Source organism: Panthera tigris, chromosome A2 (assembly GCF_018350195.1).
Source record: "Panthera tigris isolate Pti1 chromosome A2, P.tigris_Pti1_mat1.1, whole genome shotgun sequence".
Classification (NCBI taxonomy): domain Eukaryota; kingdom Metazoa; phylum Chordata; class Mammalia; order Carnivora; family Felidae; genus Panthera; species Panthera tigris.
The window spans coordinates 90,616,376-90,644,026 of NC_056661.1; the positions used below are offsets into that span (position 1 = coordinate 90,616,376).

Sequence of the window (27,651 nt, forward strand, 5' to 3'; positions counted from 1 at the left end):
TTTTTCCATACATCTTCCTTCTAACATAGCTAATTAAATGTTATTTTTATTTTTTTCAGCTAATTAAATTTTGAAATGGCAAGGCAACTTACGAATACTGGGTGTTAAAAACATTTTAACAATTTAAATACTTTTAAAAAATTTTTTAACGTTTGATTTATTTATTTATTTATTTATTTATTTATTTATTTATTTATTGTTGAGAGAGAGAGAGAGAGAGAGAGGGAGGGAGGAGACAGGGTGTGAGCAGGGGAGGGGCAGAGAGAGAGGGAGACACAGAGTCTAAAGCAGGCTCCAGGCTCTGAGCTGTCAGTATAGAGATTGTGTGAGATCATGACCTGAGCTGAAGTCGGATGCTCAACTGACTGAGTCACCCAGGCGCCCCTAAATATTTTTTTGATTTATAATGCAGAATTAGTCTTACTTGCTCAGTGAAACAATGATATAAATTCCACAGGACCAAAATATAATAATAATTCTAGTATATATTTATTTAATGGCTAAGAAGTTTGGTTTAGATCATCAGCAGGGTAGAGGGGAGACAAACATCAATAGGAGTGTTAGAAAACCAAGGTCCAAATTTGCAAAAGTACGCAGGATTCTGTCTGTTTTCCTTACCTGGCAACCTCAGAGTTGTATCAAATGAAACAGTATATATGAAAACATTTTGTAAATGATAAAGCATACATCTAGGGCATTATTCTTTATCGGGTTGTCTTCTTTCCTTCTAACAGACTGTGTTCCCTTTGAGGTCTGATAAACAGGTTTTCTATTTTTCATTTTGCCAAAATGAAAATGTTTTTCTTCAGGGTTACAGGCAACTAGTATCACTATTCATTTCTTTCTAAGTCACACAGATATTATATTACCCAATCATTTACCCAGAAGGAGTTTTGCTAAGTGATTCTATATTCATTTTCTCATGTTAGGACTTACAACTACACTGAAAAGTTATGGCAAAGTATTCCTGCCATTTTCATCTGGCAAAAGAGGTAGCATAAACTTGAAGTCTAGGTGGCTACCCCAAACCACACAGCTAGTAAGTGGCACAGCTGGAATTTGAACCAAGTCAGCCTGATTTCAAATCCCATGTTCTTACTCATATTCTGCACACTTCCAGTTTGTGAGGCAGATCTAGGATCAGTGAACACAGGATTTTAAACTGCTTATCGGCATTACAATTAAGTAGAACACATTTCTTATTGCAACCTAGGTTCACCAACATTACTATCCTAATAAAAGCCTTTTGGTAAAAGCCATTCTTAACTAAATAGCCTTGCACCTTTTGGATGAGACAATTATTATATCCACATTACAAATCTGGTTCCTGAAGTATTTTAAGGGACTTAACAAAATATGGTCTGGGTGCTAACAATATACCTGTGCTTGGCCTACAAAAAAGGAACTGGGTCACTCTTCTAACTATGTGCTTTATTAGATCAAGATACAGATTGAGCTTGGTTTATGAACCATTTCACCATTTTTAAATAAAAGAGGGTAACATCAATGGCAAGCTTTCTGTGCTTGTACAAAGGTCTGTAAGGCAGAGAACCTCTAAACAGAATTTTTTAAGGACGGGTAACAATTAATACTTCCATAATTTCGCAAGTTGGACTAGCTGTCATTCAAAAGAATTTGAAAAATAGTTAAACTGTGTATTTTGCCATTTGTTGCTGTGAAGAGTAAATCAGAAAATAAAATCAAAATGCTTAGCATTGAGCCTGACACAAAGAAATAATCTCAACAAATGAAAGTTCATGCTACAGAGATTAGTAATGTTAGCATTATTTAGGCTGCAAGAAAAAACTGCGCAAGGGATCTGCCAAAAAGACAACATTGGTTACTCAATACATCTAATTGCCTTTCCACTTTTAATCTAGTAGCACATGACTCTTTGTATTAATAGTTCTTCAAAATCTATTCTCCAACATCATTCAAGCCAACACCACTCAACTTCACTGAAGTTTTTATGAGAGATTCACTTCTTAACAAAACATCACTTACAGTGAGTACTTGTCCAATAGAATATTCATGGGAGAGGACCAAGGAGGTCCCGTACCAGAATGCCAGGGCATATGATGCATAGATCAACAGGAAAGCGATACCGATAGAAATGTTGGCTGTGATAGCTTTCTTTATCCCAATTCTTTTAGCTTCTTCTAAGTTTTTGTTGTACCTGAGAGAAATAACAAAAACTATCACAAATACTCATAAATCATAAGAAATGAGCCAAGATAACATGATGGTTATGAAGTACTTAGAATGTGCCCAGCCCTGTTGGTAGGTGTTTTACACGTATTTTCTCCTTTTGTCCACACGTTGACCCTATGATGTTAGTATTATATTAATCCCTTCTTGTAAAAGAGTAAACTGAGGATTACAGAGATTAAATAATTTGGGGGAAAGTGTTACAAAAGGTTCTTTCTGGCCTTAACAATAGTGAAATAAGGGAAATTATGTTTAGCAAAACTTCCAGAATTTGCATTATTTCATAGTCAAGACAAAAATAGAAGCTATGAAAACATCTGTTTTTCCTTCATAATCTGCACATCTTTTAAATTAAATAATAAAAAGCAGATATAATGCTAGAAAGTGCCCACCACAAGGAAATCCCTTAAATCTCTGAATGTTTAAGGAAACATTAAGGAAAATTCTTCTTCTTTTTTTTATGTGGGCTCCATTAGCTTATCTCCATGTCTCTTTTCTTAAGAATCTCTGTAAATATATAATCAATGTAAAATTATTAGAGAAATAGGATAGATTATAATTGAGTCTTAAATCTGTCTTCATCCTTTTTAATCATATCTCCCTGGGAATTTAGAACATTGCCTTGCAGGAGGAAAAAGTTCATAGCTACTGAAATGAAAGAACTTACTTCCATATAGAATTCATATGTTGAGGTCTTTGATCTGTAAAAGCATAACTACATAAATATTATGTAGTATTATATTTCCTTTGGAGGATTCATTCTGTTAGTTGGAATGTACAGCCAAGGTAAAGTCTTGCTCCGGTAAGAGCATGCCTTCTTTCTTGCCTTCATGACTTTTTTTAACTAGCTACTGTACTAATTAAAAGCATGCCAAATGCAATTTACATGACTACTATGTCTACTAAAGACGGAACTTAAACAGAACTTTAGAGTAATAAAATAGTAAATTATTAGAGTTTCTCTCTGCAAAAAACCCTAACTTGCCACTTATAATCTTTGAACAAAAACATTATTTTTGAGTAACGTGTTTCAATGGTTGATCTATCTATCTATCTGTCTATTTCCCACTTTTTGAGTTGACCGAGACAAAAGACATTACCAGGCATGGACAATACATGATTACAAATAAGGAACTTTAATGCACATGACCCACACCTTTATTGTTATTTCCTTTACATCAGTTCTTGCTTACCGAGACTAATGCAGAAATCATTTCAATGACATGTTGTGGTACCATGCAGCCAGAGGAAACACTTTCACAGGAAGAAGCAACAACAAGGAAGAAAATCATTTAGATACCAGAAAAGAAAATGAAAAAAGGAAGAGGGTAAGGAGGAAGGAGAAATTGACAATACTTTTACATAGGCTTTTTGATTAGCATTTTAATAAAAATACCACACTATAAAACCAGATAATAAAATCTACTCATTAAAAGCATTAGTATGAGAATGGTAATTAAAGTGACACTCCTAGAATGGATTAAAGATACACAACAAAAACAATGATATTTTGAAAAAAAATTCTTAAATATTATGAAAATATACATTAGTGATATAAACAGCCACTTACAAGAACAAGAAACAATTTTAGTTAAGCAAGAGAAATAAATACTAACAGGTACGACATACACAAGAGAGGAAAATATCATTTTAAAATTAGGAGAATAAAGCTATTCTTATACTACTGAGTTGAATTTCCTCTTAAACTCTCGTTAAATTTCCTTTCCAAGAAAGCCAGCTTCCTCCTGCACCTGTTAATTGGGAGAGAAAGTCAAACTAAGACCTTAATTACCTGTCAATGCAGAAGCAGAGAAAGGAAGGGAAAGAACTAAAAAGAAAACTGAAGGGTTACATTTCATCTAAATATAATTTTAGCAATCCTACTTCCAAATTATATCCGAAATCTAGGTACTTCTCTCCCCTCTCTTGCCTGCGGTCTACCTCAGGCCACCATAAGCCTTTTCACCTGGGCTACAACCACAGCTGGTCCCTGTTTCCAATCTTTAACTGCTCTCCTCCAATCACCAAACCAATTACACACAGAGAAATGATGTTAACATATTATGTGGATACTCATTCCTTTGTTAAAACCCTGAGCCCTTGGAATAAAATCCTACCTCCTCACCATAACCGCCGCTTCCTTCAAAAGCCTTTCCATCTCCCCTCACTCAACACAGCTCCAGGCATATAAGCCTCATTCGTGGTATTTTCTAGAATACATCAAACTCTGCCACCTTGGCAAATTTGGAAGACTCTTCTATCCCTAATCCCACCAGGGCAGGCTTTTCCTAATCCCTCAAGTCTCAGCCTAGATGAAATATCCTCAGAGAGGACGTGACTGCCACAGCCTTCCCTGACTGCCATATTTAAAGTAAATTTTCCCTCCTTGCTATTACAGCACACTCCTTGATTCTTTCATAGTACAATTTAAAGGTCTGGGGCGCCTGGGTGGCTCAGTCGGTTAAGCAGCCGACTTCAGCTCAGGTCATGATCTCACGGTCCGTGAGTTCGAGCCCCGTGTCGGGCTCTGTGCTGACAGCTCAGAGCCTGGAGCCTGTTTCAGATTCTGTGTCTCCCTCTCTCTGACCCTCCCCTGTTCATGCTCTGTCTCTCCCTGTCTCAAAAATAAATAAAACGTTAAAAAAATTTTTTTAAAGGTTGATAATTTAATTAATTTCATCAATGATTTCTTTTTTACCTTCTTTTCTACTTTCTTTCCTTCCCTTCTTCTCCATCTTACTCTTTGGACTAAGGATCATAAGAGGGACAAGGTTTTCCGTTTCCAATTCACTACTGAAAACCTAGAGCCTAGTGCAGTGCATGTGGTAGATACTGGCTAAAACTATTGAATGAATGAACTTTCAAGAAATGGCCAACCTGGAAAGAAACTTATGCCAGCATGTTGGAGTCCTGAATCTACTCTTTATTTAAAGGCAAAACCAATTTCCAATTTGCCAGCAGAGAGTGTCCTTTCAAAGATACATGCCAGTAACTAATGTCTTCTGAACGAATGATGTCACACAAAAAAATGAATCTTTGAAAACAGCTGTGTACGCCCATTTGCTTATTCTTATAATAAAAATTTGATCCCCATCTTCTTTAGGTAAAAAAAAAAAAAACCTTACTGTGCCTAATTAATGAAAACAGTTAAACTAAAAACAACAACAAACACCTCAATTTATTTAAACTTTTACCGAACTAAAATAATCAGATTTATCTAAGTTCTGAAGATTGGACTTGACTATCATGATGTCCTTTCTCTCCTTACCAATGTTATTTACATCCCATACATAATTATAATTTTTATTTCTAATAATACCTTTTTAAAAATTATCCTATTCATCAAATTTAGGATGTTATTAATTGTAAGAAGTTAGTGTTATTCTGTTATTTTATGTAGCGTTAAGGAGTTTAATAGCATACTTCAGGGGCGCCAGGGTGGCTCAGTCAATCAAAGCAACTGACTTTGGCTCAGGCCATGATCTCATGGGTCGTGAGTTCAAGCCCCGTGTCGGGCTCTACACTGACAGCTCAGAGCTTGCAGCCTGCTTCGGATTCTGTGTCTCCCTCTCTTTCTGCTCGTCCCCCATCCGCACTCTGTTTTTCTTTAAGATAAACAAACATTAAAAAAATTAATAAAAAAAATAGGACACTCCATATACAGCTGGGAGTCAAAGGGCTACAGCCTCAGTATAGTAAGCACATGCCCCAGGGAAAGTGACAGCAAGGGAACTTGCATGTCTCAACCCTGGCATCAGGTAAAGGGAGGAAAAACAACTCCCTGAGAATCGGAACCACAGGCAATTACTCATGCAGGTCTGAACTATAAATTCACACTGCCAGTGTGGTTCAAAAACTCCTAGACATATAATTTAATGTAAGGTGGTCTCAGGTTAATAGTGTCCCCAGTGAATGGCAGAAGCAAACACAAATCCTGCAAGAACTGACTTCAATCCAGACCCACAGCAACTATAAGATGGCATTGATTGTAAGATTTATCTCAGTTTCAGAACTGTGAGAGAAAAATGTGCATCTTAGAATTAATGACATTTTATATGTTTTCTAATCATTCATTGTTGCTTCACAGCAATTTTCTCTGAATTGTGATCAGGTACCCAGAGATCTCACTGAATATTATTAGTCTGCAGAGGCTACTGGAATTTTTGTGCATACAATCATACCATCTGTGAATAATGACAGTTTTGCTTCTTGTTTTCAATCCTTATAACTTTTATTTCTTTTTTTTCTTTTCCTTTTATTATTCTTACTCTTACTTATTTCTTTGGTCTTATCTAGAACCAGTTCAACACTAAACAGAAATGATGCTAGCAGACATACTTGTTTCATTCATCATTTTAAGGAATGCTTTTCACATTGCACCATTAAGTATGATGCTTCCTATACATCTCTGGTATATACTTTTTATTGAATCAAGAAAATCAATTATTACTCCTGGTTTTATGAGTTTTTGTCATGAATAATACATAATTAATTCTTTTTCACCATCTGTTAATATAAAATGCTTCTTCCTTTCAATCTGTTAATATGACTAATTATATTAATAGATTTCCTAATGTTAACCATCTTTGCATTCATGGGATAAAGCCAGTAAGTTCAAGATTTCTTTAATCTGATGATATTTTTCACATGGATTTGTTTAGCTAATAATTTATCTATACCTTCTGCATCTATGTTTTAGGTTAAACTGCTTTGTAATTTTCCTTTCTCACATATCTGTCTTATTCTGGCATCAAAGTTACACTAGCCTCATAAGATGAACTCACAACTTGCTATATATATTTCTTCCATTCTCTGAAACAATTTCTATGAGATAGAGTTATCTCATTCATGAAGTTTTAGTAGAACCTTTCTGTGAAATTATCTGGACTCTGTGGGTTTTGCTTGTTTATGTGTGTATATAAGGGCAGGAGTAGAGATTTTAAACTTTGGATTCAATTCCTTTAATGATTGTTGGCCTACTCAAGTTTTCATCCTCTCAAGTGAGAGTTTTAGCCTATATTTTTCTAGGATATTGTCTACTTCATTAGGGTTTTATAATTTATTAGTATGAAGCTATACTTTTAACTTTTTTTATTTTTAAAAATTGACATCCAAATTAGTTAGTATATAGTGAAGCAATGATTTCAGTAGATTCCTTATTGCCCCTTACCCATTTAACCCATCCCCCCCCACAACCCCTCCAGCAACCCTCAGTTTGTTCTCCATATTTATGAGTCTCTTTTGTTTTGTCCCCCTCCCTGTTTTTATATTATTCTTGCTTCTCTTATGTTCATCTGTTCTGTGTCTTAAAGTCCTCATATGAGTGAAGCCATATAATTTTTGTCTTTCTCTGATTAATTTCACTTAGCATAATACCCTCCAGTTCCATCCACATAGTTGCAAATGGCAAGGTTTCACTCTTTTTGATTGCCGAGTAATACTTCATTGTGTATGTATATATATACACCACACTTTCTTTATCCATTCATCCATCAATGGACATTTGGGCTCTTTCCATACTTTGGCTGTTGTTGATAGGGCTGCTATAAACATGGGGGTGCATGTGTCCCTTCGAAATAGCATACCTGTATCCCTTGGATAAATGCCTAGTAGTGCAATTGCTGGGTCGTAGGGTAGTTCCATTTTTAGTTTTTTGAGAAACCTCCATAGTGTTTTCCAGAGTGGCTGCACCAGCTTGCATTCCCACCAACAATGCAAAAGAGATCCTCTTTCTCTGCATTCTCGCCAATATCTGTGGTTGCCTGAGTTGTTAATGTTAGTCATTCTGACAGGTGTCAGGTGGTATCTCATTGTGGTTTTGATTTGTATTTCCCTGATGATGAGTGATGTGGAGCATTTTTTCATGTGTCGGTTGGCCATCTAGATGTCTTCTTTGGAGAAGTGTCTATTCATGTCTTTTGCCCATTTCTTCACTGGATTATTTGTTTTTTGGGTGTTGAGTTTGATAAATTCTTTTTAGATTTTGGACACTAACCCTTTATCTGATATGTCATTTCCAAATATCTTCTCCCATTCTGTCGGTTGCCTTTTAGTTTTGCTGATTGTTTCCTTCGCTGTGCAGAAGCTTTTTATTTTGAGGAGGTCCCTGTAGTTCACTTTTGCTTTTGTTTCCCTTGGCTCCAGAGACATGTTGAGTAAGAAATTGCTGCGGGCAAGATCAAAGAGGTTTTTGCCTGCTTTCTCCTCGAGGATTTTGATGGCTTCCTGTCTTACATTGAGGTCTTTCATCCACTTTGAGTTTATTTTTGTGTATGGTGTAAGAAAGTGGTCCAGGTTCATTCTGCATGTCGCTGTCCAGTTTTCCCAGCAGCACTCGCTGAAGAGACTGTCTTTATTCCATTGGATATTCTTTCCTGCTTTGTCAAAGATTAGTTGGCCATACGTTTGTGGGTCCATTTCTGGGTTCTCTATTCTATTCCACTGATCTCAGTGTCTGTTCTTGAGCCATGAAGCTGTACTTTTTAAAAATAAAATGTATTTTTATCTGTAGCAATTTTTTATTACTTTTTTTATTCCTGATTAAACTTGCAAAATACTTGGTTATTAGTCTTTTCAAAGAATTAGTTTATGGATTTGTCAAGCCTCTGCTTTTTAACATTTATTTTCTATTCAATTGTTTTTTGCTGTTTATTATTTCTTATACTTCCTTTACTCTGTTGTTCTTTTTCTAACTTCTTAATTTGGATGCTTCATTTGTTAATCTTCAGCAGTTTTTCATTTCTTCTACCAGATACTCTAGTGGTATCATGGAACTAGGATTTGTTTTTAATGTGAAATACTCAGTTTTGGGGAGACAGCACTCCTTAGCTCACAGAATTTTGTAAATTCAGATCCTAAGGGCACCGGAGAGTGAGTCTTGAGATTTTGATTTCTATGGGGAGATGCTTTCCCCCAGCTCAGAAACTGGGCAGAAGCAGAAAAGCTGTATTTGTTTCCCTATGTTGGTGGACATATTCTTTCTCTGGTCTACCTTTCCACTGAGAAAAACTGGAAAAGAATCTGAGCTCAAAACTTCCCTCTGTGTTTGCTCAAACATTAACTATTCAGAAAAGAGTTTTCTGAATCATCTTTTAAATAGTATGCCCTATGACTCTAACAGAGTATTTTATATCCCCAAATAATATTTACCCAACTGGTATATTAGATATTTTGTTTATTTGTGATCATCTGCACCTTTCCCCTCCCCTTGATAAAATTTAAGCTCCAAAAGAGGAAAGCTGTATTTGACTGGATACTTGCTTGACCATTAGGCAAGACTTCTCATTTTACTAGTCAGACATACTTCAAGGCAAAAGCAAAAACCTTACCAAAAATTGAGAGAGAATACAGTACTGCTTTCCTTTGAACAATGGTAGGTGCTTAGTCTCAGAGGGCATCTTTGTGGGTATGAAATATATATTATGAACACAAGTATACTAAAAACACATAGGTACACTATAAAGAATTATGCCATTAACACCCATGTCAGCACACAACTGAGGTCAAGAAACAGAACACACCAGAACCACAGAAGCCCCTTGCTATGAGTCTTAATCTAATTAACCATGTCTCATCTCCCCCAGAGGGGACTATTATTCTGACTTATAAAAATTCCCTTGTTTTTCTTATGGCTTTACCAACAATGTATAATGTTCCAAACAATATAGTTCACTATTCCTAATTTCCAAATATACATATGTTCATAACATTAAAATGCTCTAATATCAGAATAGTATAACATATATTCAATTTTAAATAAAGTCTGTCACTGTTTAGAAATCAATGGATCTGATGAATATTATACACTGCAATAAATTACTATCTACATTCTCATAAATCTAATAAAAAGGGACAGATGCAAGAATATACTAAACAACATATAATAAAGATTTTGACCTTTTGTACAAAGGTGCTTTTTAATTATATTTTTATCTTCCAAAAGCATCACATAACTGATTAGGTGCCTGGGCAAGAGGGGAAATGAACCACAGATTAAAATGTCTCCCTAGATCTTACACAAAATACCCATTTAGTCTTAGAGAACCAAGTATTAACTTGATGGGGAAAATTATCATCATATATAAAATATGTTAGCCTTAAGAAACCATTTCATTGTCACTACCCACCTAAGACATTCTAGAAAATGTTTTGAATTAGCAGATATAAGAGGAATACAACTAAAATTACAACTTTTCCAGAATATTAGCTATGCTGTACGACATCGAGGAAGCTATTAAAAAATATACACACACACATACACACCCTTATACTCAACACTGTCAACCTGAACGGCATATCAGATGACAGAGAACTTAACATTTCTAGCAACTTAAAAAAAGAGACTCAAACCTTTCAAGTTCTTTCTTTTGTCCTCCAAAGGCAATCACAGTTCTAATTGCTGCTAAGACCTCTTCAGCTACTGCTCCAGCTTTTGCATATGCCAAGAGTTCTTTATCAGTAAATGAAGATAGTATCTGTTTAAAAATATAATTTCAGATCATTTGAAAATTTTTAACAAGTTAATTTTATCTTCTGTAAAAGAAACACAAATATATACACCAACAATGTTTGTATGTTAGTGTATATATAGAATAAAATCTGTCTTTCAACTCATCTTTGGTCATAATGTTCTATTTTTTTTTCAAATTTTTATTTAAATTCTAGTTAGCTAACAGACAGTGCAATATTGGTTTCAGGAGTTGAATTCAGTGGGTCATCACTTACATACAACACCCAGTGCTCATTACAAGTGCTCTCATCAGTATCCATCACCCATCCAGCCCATCCCCACCCACCTCCCTCCATCAACTCTCAATTTGTTCCCTACCTTTAAGAGTCTCTCATGGTTTTTACCCAAAGGGTACAAAAATACAGATTCGAAGGGGTACATGCACCCAATGTTTATAGCTGCATTATCAACAATAGCCAAATTATGCAAAGAGCCCAAATGTCCATTGACTGATGAATGGATAAGGAAGAAGTGGTGTATATATATATATATATACAATGAAATATTACTCAGCCATCAAAAAAAAATGAAATCTTGCCATTTGAAACAACATGGATTGAGCTAGAATGTATTATGCTAAGAAAAATAAGTCAGTCAGAGAAAGACAATTATCATATGATTTCAGTCATATGTGGAATTTAAGAAACAAAACAAGATGAACATATGGGAGGAGAAAAAAGAGAGAGGGAAATGATGTTCTATTTTTAAGTATATATATTCACTCTATTAGCCACTTCAAATTCTTTTTGGACTGAGATGGCATACAATAAATTAAAATTTTTATTTTTTCACCAACTACCTCACGGATCCTCATCTAAATAAATAAAACGGAACTTTGGGGAGATTTTAAATTTCAGAAAAGAAGGTATATACCATAATCATAAAAACAGGGGAAAAAGGGCATTAATTACATCAAGGAAATATGGTATGAATTGAACACAGCAATTGCTAATTGTTCTCTGGAACAGAAGTATAAGGTGGGAGGCCAGCCACTGACACGTAAACTGGGCTCCCCAAGGGCCCTATTATGAAAATCGGATCAAGTGATATGGGCAAAGGACTAAGGTTACTATTTGTACCTGGAATGCTTATGTAGTCAGCCACCTAAGGGTTACATGTAAGCAATTAATAATAAAGTATTACACCCTTTCAATAAGTAATTTATAGGCATTTGTGGACTCATTTATATAAGTCATATCAGTGAAAAGCTCTAAGTGGTTTTGATTTTAACAGTGTATTTCTTCTTTTGCTGTGTGTGAAAGTAAAAGGAGCTGTGAAGGATTTAAGACGGAAACTGACATGTTGAGTTAACAAATGCTTGGCCATTCTACTGTAAGGAAACTCTGGTTAACCTGATCGATTTAGGAGCCGGTTTGCAGAAGCCAACCAACCACTGGTAAGACTAGCTGAGAACAGAGCAAAATGGGAAGAATTCTTGTGGTTGTACAAAAGGCATCAAGAGTGAACAAAAGTAACATCTGTGTGATGACATACCCTGAGATCTCCACACCTCTCATTCTTATGCTGCTATTTAATGAACATGAATCCCAGAAGAGAGAATACCTCCCTTTTTCCTTTTATCCAATCAGCTTATTCCATTCAACCTACATACCCTGTGACATCTTGACCCCTTATCCTTATATATACCCAGCTGCAGCCCTTCGGGGAGGCAGACAGAGAAATTTTCTCTCACTTTCTTGCTTGATGCCTTATAATAAAACCCTTTTTCTCTGCCACAAAACTGGGGTCAGTATTTGGCTTGCTGAGCACCAGGCAACAGACCCTTGTCCAGTAACAAGAATGGGTGGGTGAAGGCAAATGAAAATCTATTAACTGTGTTCTATGTACAGATATGGTGCTGTATGTACCTATCTTCTTTGGTACCCAAAGCAATAACCCACTTATGCACTAGACTTTCTTGACTTCTCAAAGCAACCACAAAGAAGCAAAATTTGCCACACAAAATATGCCCCGACACATATTATTTTAAATTTGTTATTTTTAAGAAATTGCAAACACAGGAAGAAATCCAAGAACCAAGCAGAAATTAGCCTTTTGTAAGAACATATACATGTATAAGGGAAATCTCCATTTGTTTTTTTGTTTGTTTTTTGTTGTTGTTGTTGTTTTGAGAGAAAGAGTGCATGAGCAAAAGAGAGCGGCAGAGAGAGAGAGAGAGAGAGAGAGAGAGAGAGAGAGAGAGAGAATCTTAAGCAGGGGCCATGCTCAGCATGGAACCTGAAAAGGGGCTCAATCCATGACAATGATCTGAACCAAAATCAAGAGTTGGATGCTCAACCGACTGAGTCACCCAGGCACACATGGAAATCTCCATTTGGAAGAGTATCTCCCTGATGTGCCAAGACAAGGGCGAGACTTTAAACCTCTAGAAACTCGTATTAAAAGAGAAGACAACCAAATACTTAAATCTGCATAACAACCTTACCCTTGCTTATTGTGCCTTTCCTAAGAGGCTCCTATAACTGACACCCCAACCCCAAACACCTTCTTTTGTCTTTAGCTGAAGATGGTATTTAAGGTGATGGCTTCAACCATTTTGGGCAGTTATTCAGTTTTCCTTGGTCCCTCCCATGTACACAGGAAGTATACATGTTATTAAACTCTTGTTATTCTAGTGTTAATCTGTCTTACACCAATTTAATTATTAGACCAGCCAGAGAACCTCAAAGGGAAGAAGGGAAAACTCTTCTGCCCCTCCCGTCCTTCCTAGGGTTTCTCTGCCACACTTGCCAAAATCATTCACAGTGCTGTGTCTGAGTTAGTGTGGTCATTGCCATCCCTGAACAAACAGCTCTGCATAATGTAAGAGGCATAGGCAATACGCTTCAGCTATTTTTCTCTGTTGCCCTTGAAACCTCATCCCACAGTGATCACGAGGCAGACAAATACAGAAAGATTACCAGAAATATTTTTGAATTTGGAGTTTCAAAATATGCTATTTTAATTCACTGTTGATATATCAAGTACCATATCAATTACTTCAATAAACCTGGATCTTTTTCTCTTCTAAGACCTTCCACAAATATATATAGGCTTAGGAAGATTATGGTAGAATCTTAAGTGTTTGTTAGTTTCTCTTTGTTTTGAAGAGATCATGTCTTTTCAACAAAAAAAAAATCTCCAAACTATTCTCAGGAATATGAAAAATGAACTTTTACTATCCCTCTAATATAAAATTATGGAATGGTGATACTTCCATTACAAATAACCACATAAAGTATCACTTACTCATCCTTTCTTCCACAGATGGCCAATTTCTTAAGCTCATCCCAAAAGGTGCTCTCCTCAATACCCATCTCCCACCCCCCATCAACCCTCAGTTAATAAGTGAACTTTAAAAGAAAGTCCGAGAAGTGAACATACACAGTTCAAAGCCAGTGTTGTTCAAGGGTCACCTGTATGCTACTGAGGAATTTTTACTCTCAGTCTATGAAAGATATTGGTGTACATTTTTTTTTATATTGTCTTTGTTGTCTAGTTTGGGTATCAAAAAATACTAGCCTCATAAAATGAGTTGGAAAATGGTCCTTAATCTGTGGTAAAGAAGAGAAAGTATTCTTTTTCCTGGAAGAGATTATATAAATCCGTGTTAATTCTTCTTTAAATGTCTGGTAGAATTTTTCATTAAAATCATTTGGGCCTGGGGATTTCTTTCTAAGAGCTGTGAAGTCACAAAATATTAGTGATTACAGGGCCATTCAAATTGTCTATCTCACCTCAGTTGCGTTTGGCAATTTGCTGTTATTAAGCAGTTTATCTCAAACTTTTTAAATTTAGGAGTGTAAAATTTTTTGCAGTATTCCCTTATTATCTTTTTAAGGCCTGTAAGATTTATAGTGATATCCTTTAATTCATTCTTGCTATTTTGATTTGGTGTGTATTTTTGCTAGTCTTGCTAATTTTATTGACTTTTTTGAAAAACCAGCTTTCTGTTTCACTGATTTTCTCTATTATTTTCCTATTTTCAATTTCACTAATTTCTGCTCTTACCTTTTTATTTACTTCTGTTTGCTTTGATTTTATTTTGCTCTTCTAGTTTCTTGAGGTAGAAACTTATATTATTGGTTTGAGACCTTTCCTCATTTTTTAATTTATAATTATTTTTCATGTTTATTTTTGAGACAGAGAGAGAGAGACATAGGTGAGTGGGAGAGGGGCAGAGAGAGAGGGAGACACAGAATCTGAAGCAGGCTCCAGGCTCTGAGCTGTTAGCAGAGAGCCCGACACGGGGCTTCAACTCACAAACCGTGAGATCATGACATGAGCCAAATCATGACCTGAGCCAAAGTCAGGATGCTTAATTGACTGAGCCACCTAGGTGCCTCGGACCATTCCTTATTTCTAATGTAGATATTTAATGCTATAAATTTCCCTCAGCACATCTTTAGCTGTATCCCAAAATGTTGACAGTGTTTTTGTGTTCTTTTAGTTATATGTGCTTTTCATTTGAAACTTCATGATCCAAGGATTATTTAAAAGTCTATTGACTCCCACATGCTTAGAGATTTTCTCATTGTCATTCTTTTATTTGTTTCTAGTATGACACTGCTGTAGTCAGGGAAAACACACTTTATGGCTTCAATTCTTTTAAATTTGTTGAGGTTTGTTTTATGGCCCAGGATATGATCTATACTGGTGAATGTTTAAAGTGGATTATGCTGTTGTTGCATAGAGTGTTTTATAAATCTCAATTAGATTCTATTGGTTGACTGTATTGATTAGATCTTCTATATTCTAGCTTATTTTTTGTCTAGTAGTTTTATCAGTACTAAGAAGGGGGTGTTGAAGTCTTCAACTGTAACTGTTGAATTAATTTTTCTATTTTTCCCTTCAATTCTCTGACCTTTCACTTCATATATTTGAAGGCTGTTATTGGGTGCACACACATTTAGGATCAAGATGTCTTCCTGGTGGATTGAAACTTTTATCATTATGTATTATTCTTTTTATAATAACTTTCTTTGTTCTGAAGTCTAAATTTCCAGATATTAATGTAGCCATTTTTAAGTTAATGTTTGCATGGTGTATCTTTTCTCATCCTGTTACTCTACCTATGTTGTTGAATTTGAATTAAGTTTCTTTGGAACAGCATGTAGTTGGTTCATGTGTTTTTTTTAATCCACTGTTAATTCCTCTTATGATGGGTATATTTAAACTATTTATCTTTAAGATAATTAATGACAGCAGTTAAGTCCACCATTTTACCTGTTTACTATTTGTTGTCTCTAGTTCTCATTTTCCTACTTTAAAAAAAAATTTTTTTTTTTTTTACATTTATTCATTTTTGAGACAGAGAGAGACAGAGCACAAGCCGGGGAGGGGCAGAGAGAGAGGGAGACACAGAATCTTAAGCAGGCTCCAGGCTCTGAGCTGTCAGCACAGAGCCTGATGCAGGGCTTGAACTCACAAATTGCTAGATCATGACCTGAGCCAAAGTCGGTCACTTAACCGACTGAGCCACCCGGGCACCCGGTAAATTCTATTATTCTATCTCCAGATACACTGATTCTATTCAGTCATCTCCACTTAATGAGACTGAGCGCATCCGCTGTGACTTCTATTTCTGCTGTTGTATCTTTCAGTTCTCTCATTTCATTTGTTTTTGTAACTTCTACTTCATTGCTGGTATTAGCTATTTTTTTCTTTTGTTTCAAGAGAATTTGAAATTTTTAGGGCAGCTGTTTCAAAATCCATGTCAAATAATTCTAACATCTGATTTATCTCAGTGTTGGTATCAGTTAATTAATGATTTTTTATTCATTCAAGTGGTGATTTTCTTGATTACTGGTGTGACAAGTGACCTTTTACTGTATCCTGGACATTTTGTCTAGTATGCTAGGAGAATGGGTCCTATTTAAACCTTTTTAGCAAGCAGTTACCTTGTCTGGCCTACTTTGTGAGCTGTGGTTCCAGGGGCAGTTTCATATTCAGAGACTTTGTGTATTAGTTTGGTCAGCATGGTTTATCTGGAGCTGCCAGTACTTCTATTGGCCTCTGTGTCTGCTACCTGAGGAAGTGGAAGTGGTTTCTAAAAGGTCAGACCACCAGGTATCTCTTGCTAGAGGCAGCGTGTGGTGGTTTCCCCTACCTGCGCCCTCTAGCTGTGCTAGTGTCTCTGATCGGAAGATGTCAGTTGCCAGAGTACCGGTCTAAAGAGGCTTCCTAGACCAAGAAGCTTGTTGTGACTGGGTCTCATCCTGTTCCTCCTTCTTGACCCAATTGGAGAGAAGAGCCTCAGGCTCACAGGGACAAAGAAGCTTCCCAGATGGGGCCACATTACTTCTTTAATATGGCTGATAAACAAAGAATTTAAAAAATTCATTTCAAATCTTACCAAAACTTTATGACAGAGTGAGGATTAAAACTTAGGTCTCCGGCAATAAGCCGATGGCTCCATTTATTAAATAAATAGTATCAGAAGCAAAGCATAATTATTAAAATATTAACTTGCTGTCTGTTTTCCTAACATAACTAGAACAGACACCAATACATTTTAGACAGTTTTTCAACAAATACTGATATGAACAGTTTGCCACCTGACTAATATTCTAGGTAAACAGAAAAATCAATTACCACACAGGCCAAGTATTTCAGCAGACTAACAGAGAAATGCAGTTTAAATTTTTTTTTTTTTAATGTTTATTTATTTTTGAGACAGAGAGAGACAGAGCATGAACGGGGGAGGGGCAGAGAGAGAGGGAGACACAGAATCGGAAACTGGCTCCAGGCTCCGAGCCATCAGCCCAGAGCCTGACGCGGGGCTCGAACTCACCGACCGCGAGATCGTGACCTGGCTGAAGTCGGACGCTTAACCGACTACGCCACCCAGGCGCCCCGAGAAATGCAGTTTAAACACCAACAACACTGTTAGTCTCAGCAACATATTAACAGACTCCTCAGAAACTCAATTTTTTCCTGCGCTAAGACCTAAACGTCAGAAGGATAATATGTATTTTCCTGATATAGCTGAGTAAATTGTAGTTATTGTTTGCAATATCAAAACAATATCCATCCTACGGGGTAAAATTTCTAAAATTTCTTAATACTTACCATCTGGTTTCTTTTGTGTTAGGCTTGACTGTGGCTTGTCCCCAATATTTTATATCCTTTTGCCAAATGAATTTGTAATGCTTTTGCGAAGTTGTGTTGAATCCGACACAAATTAGAAACTGGACCAATATCTACCACTACCCACTCTTATATCAAATCAGTTTAAAGTGAACACTACACCCAGCCTTGAAAGGGAAAATATGTTTCACAAGATCATCTGTGTGCAGAGGTGGGCAGGGCAACTGGCACTACTTTACCTTGTGATTGGAAGAGAGAACTTCAGGCTTAGGATTTATATGCATAGGGGACCCAAAAGTAGTTTTGAAAAATAATTTTCATACCAATGGATTTAAATATGTTAAACACTAGAGAATCATGTATAACACTGACACAACTATTAAATCAATTTACAAATTAAATAAGATCTAAAAGACTTTAAAATCAATAATGTTAGCTGAATGGGACATATGTTGTCACTGAACTTGAATCTCCAGTTGAATTTCTATTTGTGAATATAGAACACAGTTCTTTGAGAGTTGAGTATGCCTTTTATATGAAATCAGGGGATGAGATGTGAGACCTACTTCCTTCTAGCTCATACCTTGCCCAAATAATTACATGGCCCAGGACAGCATGCAGTCCTGGCATGGGTAGGACTTACTGAGGTTACACCCACTTACTCCCACTGATTTTGAACAGATGATCTAAAACCAAGTAAGTACAGGGGCAGGGTCATCATGTGACAAAAACAGCCTTCCACCATGGGGGGAGGGAAGTGGGGACAGTTTAAAATCTGGATTTACATGCTTTACCCACCTTTGCCCAGATAGCAGCTGACAGTCCAAGAACAGGGCTGATGGCCAAAATCACAAGGGTTAGCTTCCAACCACGTGTAAATCCCACTATAAAACCGATGAAAAATGTTGCCATTGACTGAAAGAACATTCCAATTTTGTCACCAATTCCTTCATTAATTTTGGAGACATCACTAAAAGAACAGACAGTGTTAGAAATAAATGTTAGAATTGTGAGCACAGAACTTTTCTCCTGAATCCAGTTAGTTGTGTTGTTTTAAGTGCAGGGTAATTAGTTTACATCTACAATTTTGCTTGGAAACGTCCTCAGAAAGTGCCATGTTGTTGCTCTACTGAACCACTCTCAGAGGACTTTGGGAGTCTGGCAGGTCTCCCTCATTGCTAGTCATGCAAATCCCCTCATGCCCTGCCTGGGTGTTGGGAACAAAAGAATACATAAGACATGGTTGCTGCTCAGAAGGCATTTAGCCTTCTAATTACTCCTGAGTTATGCACTAACATCTCTGAGCAGATCTGATGGCATCGCTTTTGATGTAAGTAAGAACAAGAACCGTGTCCGCGTTAGACACAAAACCTGGTACTTACTCCGTGAGCCGGGTGTTAAGCTCTCCAACATCATGCACATCAAACCAGCCTACCTCCTGTCGCATTATAGCATGAAAAAATTGTTTTCTGATTTTGAGTATTTGCCTTCCAGCTGCCAGGCACCAGAATGAAACCTGGATGTAAGCAGCAACCAGCACACCAGCACCGATCCCACTGTAATAATAGGCATACCTGCAAAGCAACAAGAACACTACACGTACACTGTTTTCTGGTCACCACAGCTTTCCCAAACAGACTAATAATACTTATGTTTTCAGTCATCTGGCTATCTTTCCATCCTTGACAAATAAGGAGGGGTTGTAACAAACAGATTTGATGGTCGGCATCCAACTATGTCTATGCCAACCAACGTGGTGGGTTGGTTAGGAGTGTGGTTTCTGCTTTGGCTCAAATCCCAGCTTTTCACTTATCTGCTGTGTAATCCTGGGCAAGGTGCCTAACCTTTCTAAACCTTTTCTAATTGGTGAAGCACAGGTAAGAATAATAATGCCACAGTGCATGATATGCACTTGGGTCGGTGCCTGGAACACAGTAAGCTTCAGAGTATATTCCAGTTACTGTGAAAGACTTGTGTGGTGCCTTGAGGCATCCCAGCATCAAGTAAGACCTACCACTGCACTCCTGTCTACTTCTATTGCCTCAGGATCCTTGATGAGCACTTTGAGGTGGTTTCTGCACCTTGGAGAATAGAAAGAAGTGACAGAACCTGTCAGAAAGTGGAACCAAGACATGGAAATTGTCTCCTGACCTTGGGCCAACTAATCTGGCAGAACGTAAATGCCAAATAAAAAGTATTTTTATACTGTCTGCCCAACTAGGCTTTGTGAGTTATCCTAAAATGCTTAATGAATCAAATATCACTTCTTCCCGTTCAAACTCTAACAATAAAAAAAAAATGACCATCTTCTAAAATCAGACTCTTGATTATCTAGAAACAGTGAGTTTATGTCTTTTTGCTCTGAGACTTTATATTTTAAAAAGGCAAACAACTCTCACACTTTACTACGCAAATTCTTTTTAGGTTAAAGACAGACATTCTACATGAAATAGGAGTTACAATATTCCCATTTTTTAATGTGCACTACTTGCTGTCTTCAAATAAAAAGGCTGGTATGAACCTTGAAGAAGTTACAAAAATAGCCATGAAATAACCAGGTAGTCATGGATGTTACTGTTTACACCTCTGTGTGTTCAGCCCAGCAGGAATCGTGGTAAAAACATCTTCCCCAACCTATACCTTGGGATTACAACGTACTTATCTGGGAAGATATAATTACAATACTAAATTTTAGTTAATAAATAATTTAGCAATTATTATCCAAGTGTTAATGATATAGCAAGAAACAGCCAAAAAGAAACCACATTTTGGGGCGCCTGGGTTGCTCAGTCGGTAAAGCATCCGACTTCGGCTCAGGTCATGATCTCACAATTTGTGGATTTGAGCCCCGCTTCAGGCTCTGTGCTGACAGGCTGGAGCCTGCTTCTGATTCTGTGTTTCCCTCTCTCTCTAAGCCCCTCCCCTGCTCGTGCTCTGTCTCTTTCTCTCTCTCTCAAAAATAAACATTAAAAAAAAATCGATTTAACAAGTACAATGCTTGAAAAGGACTTAACGTATTCTAAACAATCAGTCCATGTTAATTCAAACAAAATATACTTATATTTAAACATTTGTAAGATGATTATAAGACACTGTTTCATTTTCCTCAGTATAAAAAAAATGCTTTTCCCTAGGAATATTTAAAGGGCTTGCTTCTTATCTTTCAACATATGATCAAGATTCTCTATTTTCTTCAAATCTAACAGATGATTTACAGGATGATAGTAAAACAATAAAACAAACAATATGTTCGTTATCTTCTGATTAACAAACCCATACCTTTGGACATCTCTCATAAGCTGTTCTGGGGACCAAACTTCAAGATATATAAATCATTAACAAGAGCACCCTGAGATGAATAAAGGTCAGAGGGACTATATCTACACTGGGATGTTTTATTTCATTATTTAGAATTTGGTGCTGTGTTAAAGAAAAAAAATTGTGTTGACTGGTCTCATCATCATATCATGACTAGAAAAGTACAGGAAGCAAACTATTACAAAGCCATTGAAATTTGTGATTCTTAATTTAAGCACATTAAAAAAAACACTTTGAAATCCTCTAATCTCATTGTGTATGATATTCTATATTTACAAGGCATAAATAAATCTAATCTAGGCTTAACCTTAATTTTAGTTCATCTCATGCAGAAAATTCTTTTCTTAAAAAATAAAAAATTTTATGGGGTGCCTGGGTGGCTCAGTTGGTTAAGCGTCCGACTTTGGCTCAGGTCATGATCTCATGGTCCGTGAGTTCGAGCCCCGTGTCGGGCTCTGTGCTGACAGCTCAGAGCCTGGAGCCTGCTTCAGATTCTGTGTCTCCCTCTCTCTCTGACCCTCCCCCGTTCATGCTCTGTCTCTCTCTGTCTCAAAAATAAATAAAACATTAAAAAAATTTTTTTAATAAAATAAAATAAAAAATTTTACACTATATCCTCCTAGAAAACTAACAGTGGTATTGTTCTCCAGTTTGACTCTTTATTCTAATAATTCAAAATTTTAAACACTGCTATAATTGGTTACAGAAAAGCTTAGGAAAACACTGCTATAATTGGATACAGAAAAGCATAGTAAGGAAAATGTCTAATTACGTGGTCATTTCCTCCTCCAGACGGTTGATGAAATATGAATCGTTGACAATACCTAGATCGCCACAAAACAAACATATACCATTATGTCTCTTTGTTCTCCATTAAAAATAAGCATATAAAAATGAATCAAACTTGTGCTACTTAATAGTTTACACAAAAATTGGTCAAACTGATGTTTGAATTGTGTGTAAGTATCATGGCATCCATTCAAATCCTTCACTGTTGGTCGTTGCAACCATACACACACTTAATTCAGTGAAGCTGACTTGCAAGAAGAAACTCATATTTATTAAGAAGTAATCTATCAGCTGGATTATTGGCGTCCATGAATTAAAATATTTTATGAAATATCACTCTAAGGTGACAGAGAGAAAACTCTTTTCTAAGGCCTCTGTCCTGATAAATAAGTATCAGCACATACACACTTGATACTAAAGCACTTAGTGCTTACAATCTAACGCTGCATTTCTCCAGCTTCTATTTTTATTTAAAAAACATAAAATATAAAAAATAATGTAATAAGCATGACTTTTTTTAAAGAAACAAACAACTCTCACATTTTACTAAGCAAATTCATTTTTAACACTACTGAGCAGTATTAGCAAATGTTGACATTTTTAGATAACGTACATTAAAATTTTACCACACACACACACACACACACACACCCTTACTGTTAAAAATTTCAGTATGTACTTTTTCAGAGTTTTTTTTTTTTTCTGTATGCATGTCTACTCACACATAAGTACACAAATCACAGCCCACATTCAGTGGCCAATCTTCTATGTCAGTTTGTGTGTATATATGTCTCCATTTTTTCCAAGCTGCATCTATTTCAGTTGTTTCCAATATTTTACTATTATAAGCAATGCTGCACTAAACATATCTGTACACATATATTATATATGAATGTATGATATATATTTTTATAGGATAAATGATCATAATCAGGACTGCTGGATCAATGGGGAAGCACACTTCAAATCTTACAGTCTTTTCAAAAGTTATGTTATGTGAGGGGCTAGATGAGAAGAGTTTGATTTTGACAGGGATGGGAAAGGGGAGGAAAGTTTTTGCAACAGGAGCAATGTGGACAAATGACCATGGAATATTTGAGGAAGGAGTCAAACAGTCTGGCTGGGGTGTAGGTGTGCTGTGTGGATGGGAGACAGTGGTTATGTGGCTGGAAAGATCATCTGGACCCTGCAGGCAGAGCGTATAAAACTAGTAGTCACTCAGTGGCTTGAGCAGAAGAGGACATGATTAGAGGTATGGTCTAGGATGACTTAGCTGCTATCAATGTAGAAGATTAACTGAACTAGAGAGAGACCGAGCAACACGAGCTACTGCAATTATGTAAGCATAGAGGATCTAAATGAGAACAGAAAAGAAGGAAAGTACCCACAAGATTCAGAGAACAAGAAGTTACAGGTTCTAGCAACTGCTTGAACAACCAAGGCCTCAAGTCCAAGCATCTGGAGAGTGGTAGTATCATGGTGAGAATTAAGTTAGCCAAAAGAGCAGATCTGGTCAGATGTGAGAAGACTACTGGTTCAGTTTTGAAAATGTTTATTGTGGTACCTGCAACATTCAACTGAAGATGTCTAATAGGTATTTAGACTATAGCACTCCAGTTCTGGCAAGAGTTCAGGTCTGAAGATGTAGGAGTCATGGCTAGAGGCCACAGCTGAATTTGGAAGGAAAAAAGCCAACTCCTTAACTGTGACAACAGGGTGGCAGGTAAGCAAAAAGGAGTGACAGAGCACAGAAACCCAGGGAAAACTATATTTAGGGGTAATAAGGAAGTAATAAAAAGATGCAGAGATGTAGCAGAGAACCTTGATTGCTTCCTACTGATTATGGCAATGCAATAATGTGTCCACATTGATCTTTTAAGTCAGTTATGAGATTTCTTCTGCTCTATATTTTCAAGGATAAAATATTAAATAGCTGTGTGAAGATTTTTCTCCACATGTGTCTTAGAAGATCTCTCATTAGGGATTTTCAATCTTATTTAAATCTAGCCAGGAAATGCTTCTAAACGATATTTATTGTCGCCAGTGTATATTACTACCAAATCAAGATAAATTTTCAAATCTAACTAAAGGTCTGTTTTCCACTGTTTTCATTGCTACTACCAGTTTTCTCAATTCTAAAGGTAAGGAATCAAAAGAACTTCAAAAAATGTTCTTTGGCAACGGTGGCTTCTAGGGCCACAATCATTTTATACAGTCCATAAAGTAAAAAATTATGTTCAAGGTCAAAATTGACCCCTTTATGTTTGTGCACAACACTACACATGTGATATATACGTATCTATATATATATGGATATATATAGAGAGAGAGATAGATATATACAGATATATATAGATATATATAGATTCAGTCATCAGAAATCAACCTTAGCAACAAGTGTCTTTTACTTGTGCTTCAGTAGTGTTAAAGTGTACCCATCAGCATAATGGAGCATTCAACTCATCTGAGAGAGATAATCTCTACTGACCAATGAAATAAAAATGCTATATTCTTTAGACTCCCTCCAACTAACTTTTATTTTCCTCCAATCAATTCTTATCATTTGAAAGTTCTCTGGCCCAGAGATTTTTCCTGCCTCTATGAGCTTCTCACAAAATTCTCATCCTTAGGCATGCCTTCACAAAATCAAAACTTTCAAGCTGAAATGATCTTAGAAGTCATATGGTCTAGTAATTTTCACTTATATGGGTCTCAGGGGTTACTGCCCAAACCAATAGTTATAAAGAAGAATATTTAAATAGTATCTAAACATTTATATTTTTTCCAGAGGGGAAAAGCTAGAAACTCTCTATATAACATATACATAGATATATGTGTGGATGTATAGATACATATAATATACAAATACACACACACGCGCGCGCGCGCGCATTAACAGTATCAGCCAAATAATGAATACAGGAAAGCCAAACATTTAAGCACAGCTTTTGTTTTAATAAAACATTTGCTTAGACTCTTGACTACTTTTTTCTCTTCCTCTGGCTTCCAGAACCTCATTCTCCTGGTTCCTCCACCACTGTGATCCTTCTCCTTGGCCTCATTTACTCCTCATGTTCTCCCTCCCACTACACACTGTTGTTTCCCAGAACTTCATGGTCTCTCCTAGGTGACCTTAGCCACTTCCACAACTGTAGAGACTTCCATATCTGGGCTGGAGTTATTCAAATTCTCTCCATCCTCAGAGTCAATGTTCTGGTTGAGGGTCCCATCAACCCTTACTTCTATACTATTAAGAGCTCCTAACTGGTTTATCTACTCAATCAGGTCTTTGCATTGTCATAAGATTTTATTTTTGCAAACAAAAATATAATCATACTGCTTCCATCAATAGCCTTCAATGACATTCGCTACATCAAGGATAAAGTCCAAGATCCCTAACATGTCATATTAGTGTCTTTGCAATCTTGTTACCATATCTACCTGACAGGATAACATCTTTGAAAGACAACCAATGAAATTCCAAACATTTTCTTTACCACCACACCTTTCCCATTTCAGTACTAGGACACTGTGCAGTCACTGTCTGGAGGGACGTCTGCTGCAGCATAAAAGAAAATAGTACCTAGGTTTCTTCTTGGCTTTTGTGCTCCTGAAGCCTTTGCCCTTGGGGATTAGAGAGGATACAGAGCATGACAAAGTATTCTGCTTAAATGTCATGAGACTGAGCCCCACCCTTTTAGACTAAAGAATATTTTCTACATACTGAGAAGATATCCAGTAGAGAAGTGATGACAGCTTTCTTCCTCCAAGATTTTATTCTTTCTCCTCCCTTTACCTGGCACACCTTTTACCACATTTTTTTCTTCTAGAAAAGATTCCTCCTCCATGAATGAGCCCCAATATGATCTCCTCTCAAATGGCTTACCCCTAGTAGAGTGATTCATCTTGTCAAGAACACATGACACATCACAAAATACATGACACATGTCACAGAGCACATAACACCAGATTAAATTTATTAAGTCAATGCTAGAGGTATGATAATCTCTATCTATCTCCTCTTTCCACTCCCATTCGTGTGAGTCCCTGCAGAACTGGACTGACTTAGCAATCTTTGTATGTTCAGTGCACAGCCTGCTCCATCTGCTATAACCCAGCCGAAAGGTTTACAAGTAGTTTCAGAGTCGCCACACACGCGGACCACTGCTCACAATATTCCATCCAATCGTTCTACTTAGTATATGAGTGTCTCATATATTATAAGATCAAAAAGAGATACAGTAAACCAGTACCTTGCCACCCAAGCAAGACTTCAAAGAAACCTCAACTCAACAGTGCCTACCACCATGACTAAGGACTCCATACCACTTAGGGATCATATTACATTGCATTTTTATCTGACCCAAATATCTAAGTACATTTAATAATTTTACCTACCGAACACTTAAAAACAGTATGAATAAAAAGAATGAAACATAAGTACATTTGTGGCTTCCTAACTGGTGAAATGAGATTGTATCATAAGGGTGATTTTCTGACCATCTTCCACAGAGTCTTTGTGCTAGGCACTATTCCAGACACCCGGGACACAACCTAAAATGAGGGAGTGACTTTTTTCTAATCTCGTTGGATTTCTGTGCAAGCAGGGAATGTTTTTACTTTCACGTCCTGAACTTCAAGTGATAGGGCACTCACTGTTGAAATATCTGTGATAGCTTTTCCCAGGAACTTCCTCTTTTCCCCCTTATTCCTCTATTCCCCTTTGAGAAGCTGTAATAAACAAGTAACCTAATAAATTAACAAGATCATTTTTGAGTAATAAATCTTATTGCATCAAGCAGCAATATACTATAGTGACTTTCAGGTGGGATGGGGACAAAAGTTCTTTCTTAGGGAGAACTGAATGATACAAAGCCGTTAGAGAGAGATGGGCAGGTTCGCAATGCCCCAAGCCAGGAAAGAGATGGGAGTGCTCACAGAACAGAGAAGGTTGCTGCAGGCGGGATGTGCTGAGTAGGCAATAAGCAATGAGAATGATGGGCAGGAGGGGCCCGGTCATATGGGCCATATTGGTCAATGTAAGGAATCTGCATTTATTCCATGCAATGGAAAACCACTGGGAGAAATGTGACCTGACTTGTATTTGTAAAAGCTCACTGTGATGGTGTGTGGAGAACTGGATGCAGGTGGGCAAGAGTGGGGTTAGGATGTTAGACTCGTGTAGGCAAGCGATGAGGCTATCTCCAGGATAGGCTGTGGCCAGGGTTACACGTGATAGGCTATATGTGGAGTGACCTCGGCATTGCTGCCAGGTGGTAGCAGACCGAGACAATCAGGAGATCCTGGCTCTGGACTCCCCTCTGACACTGTCAACCAAGGAAGCCTCTCTGTGAGCTGTTTTACTTGGTGAAGTTCCATGAGAGACCTTATTCATATGATGGGTGGGGGGTTGGTGTCTGATTAAAGAGCTAGTAAACTGCATAGTTAAATGATCCACAAGGTGCATCCTAGCTCAAGAACACTATGAGACCAATTTTTACAATCTTCTGGCACCGGGAGTTCCATCAACCACATGCCAGAGAATTTGGACCTTTGGCCTTGGTGATTAATCCCTCAGGCATTTGCCCAGGGTAGGGCCTGACACTCAGAGAGGTTGGGCTTACTTCGGGTGACGGATGACTCCAGGAGCCACATTATCCTCCCGTGTGCTGTCTTCACACCCCTGACCTGCAGAGCTGTATCTCATGGCTGACCTGCCTGACATACCTGTAAGCAAA

General features: G+C 37.0%; 1 protein-coding gene across 2 annotated transcripts in view; it reads right to left on the minus strand.

The window, feature by feature from the left end:
• ABCB1 (ATP binding cassette subfamily B member 1) overlaps positions 1 to 27,651 on the minus strand; it is a 208,364-nt gene that overhangs the window by 154,942 nt on the left and 25,771 nt on the right. For both annotated transcript variants that reach the window (XM_042965581.1, XM_007076760.3), the window contains exons 5-9: positions 21,897 to 21,948; positions 19,189 to 19,380; positions 18,605 to 18,776; positions 10,558 to 10,682; positions 2,005 to 2,176 (exon numbers count right to left, since the gene is read on the minus strand). In XM_042965581.1, the coding sequence (XP_042821515.1) occupies positions 2,005 to 2,176; positions 10,558 to 10,682; positions 18,605 to 18,776; positions 19,189 to 19,380; positions 21,897 to 21,948 (713 nt within the window). The remainder of the gene's footprint in view (positions 1 to 2,004; positions 2,177 to 10,557; positions 10,683 to 18,604; positions 18,777 to 19,188; positions 19,381 to 21,896; positions 21,949 to 27,651) is intronic.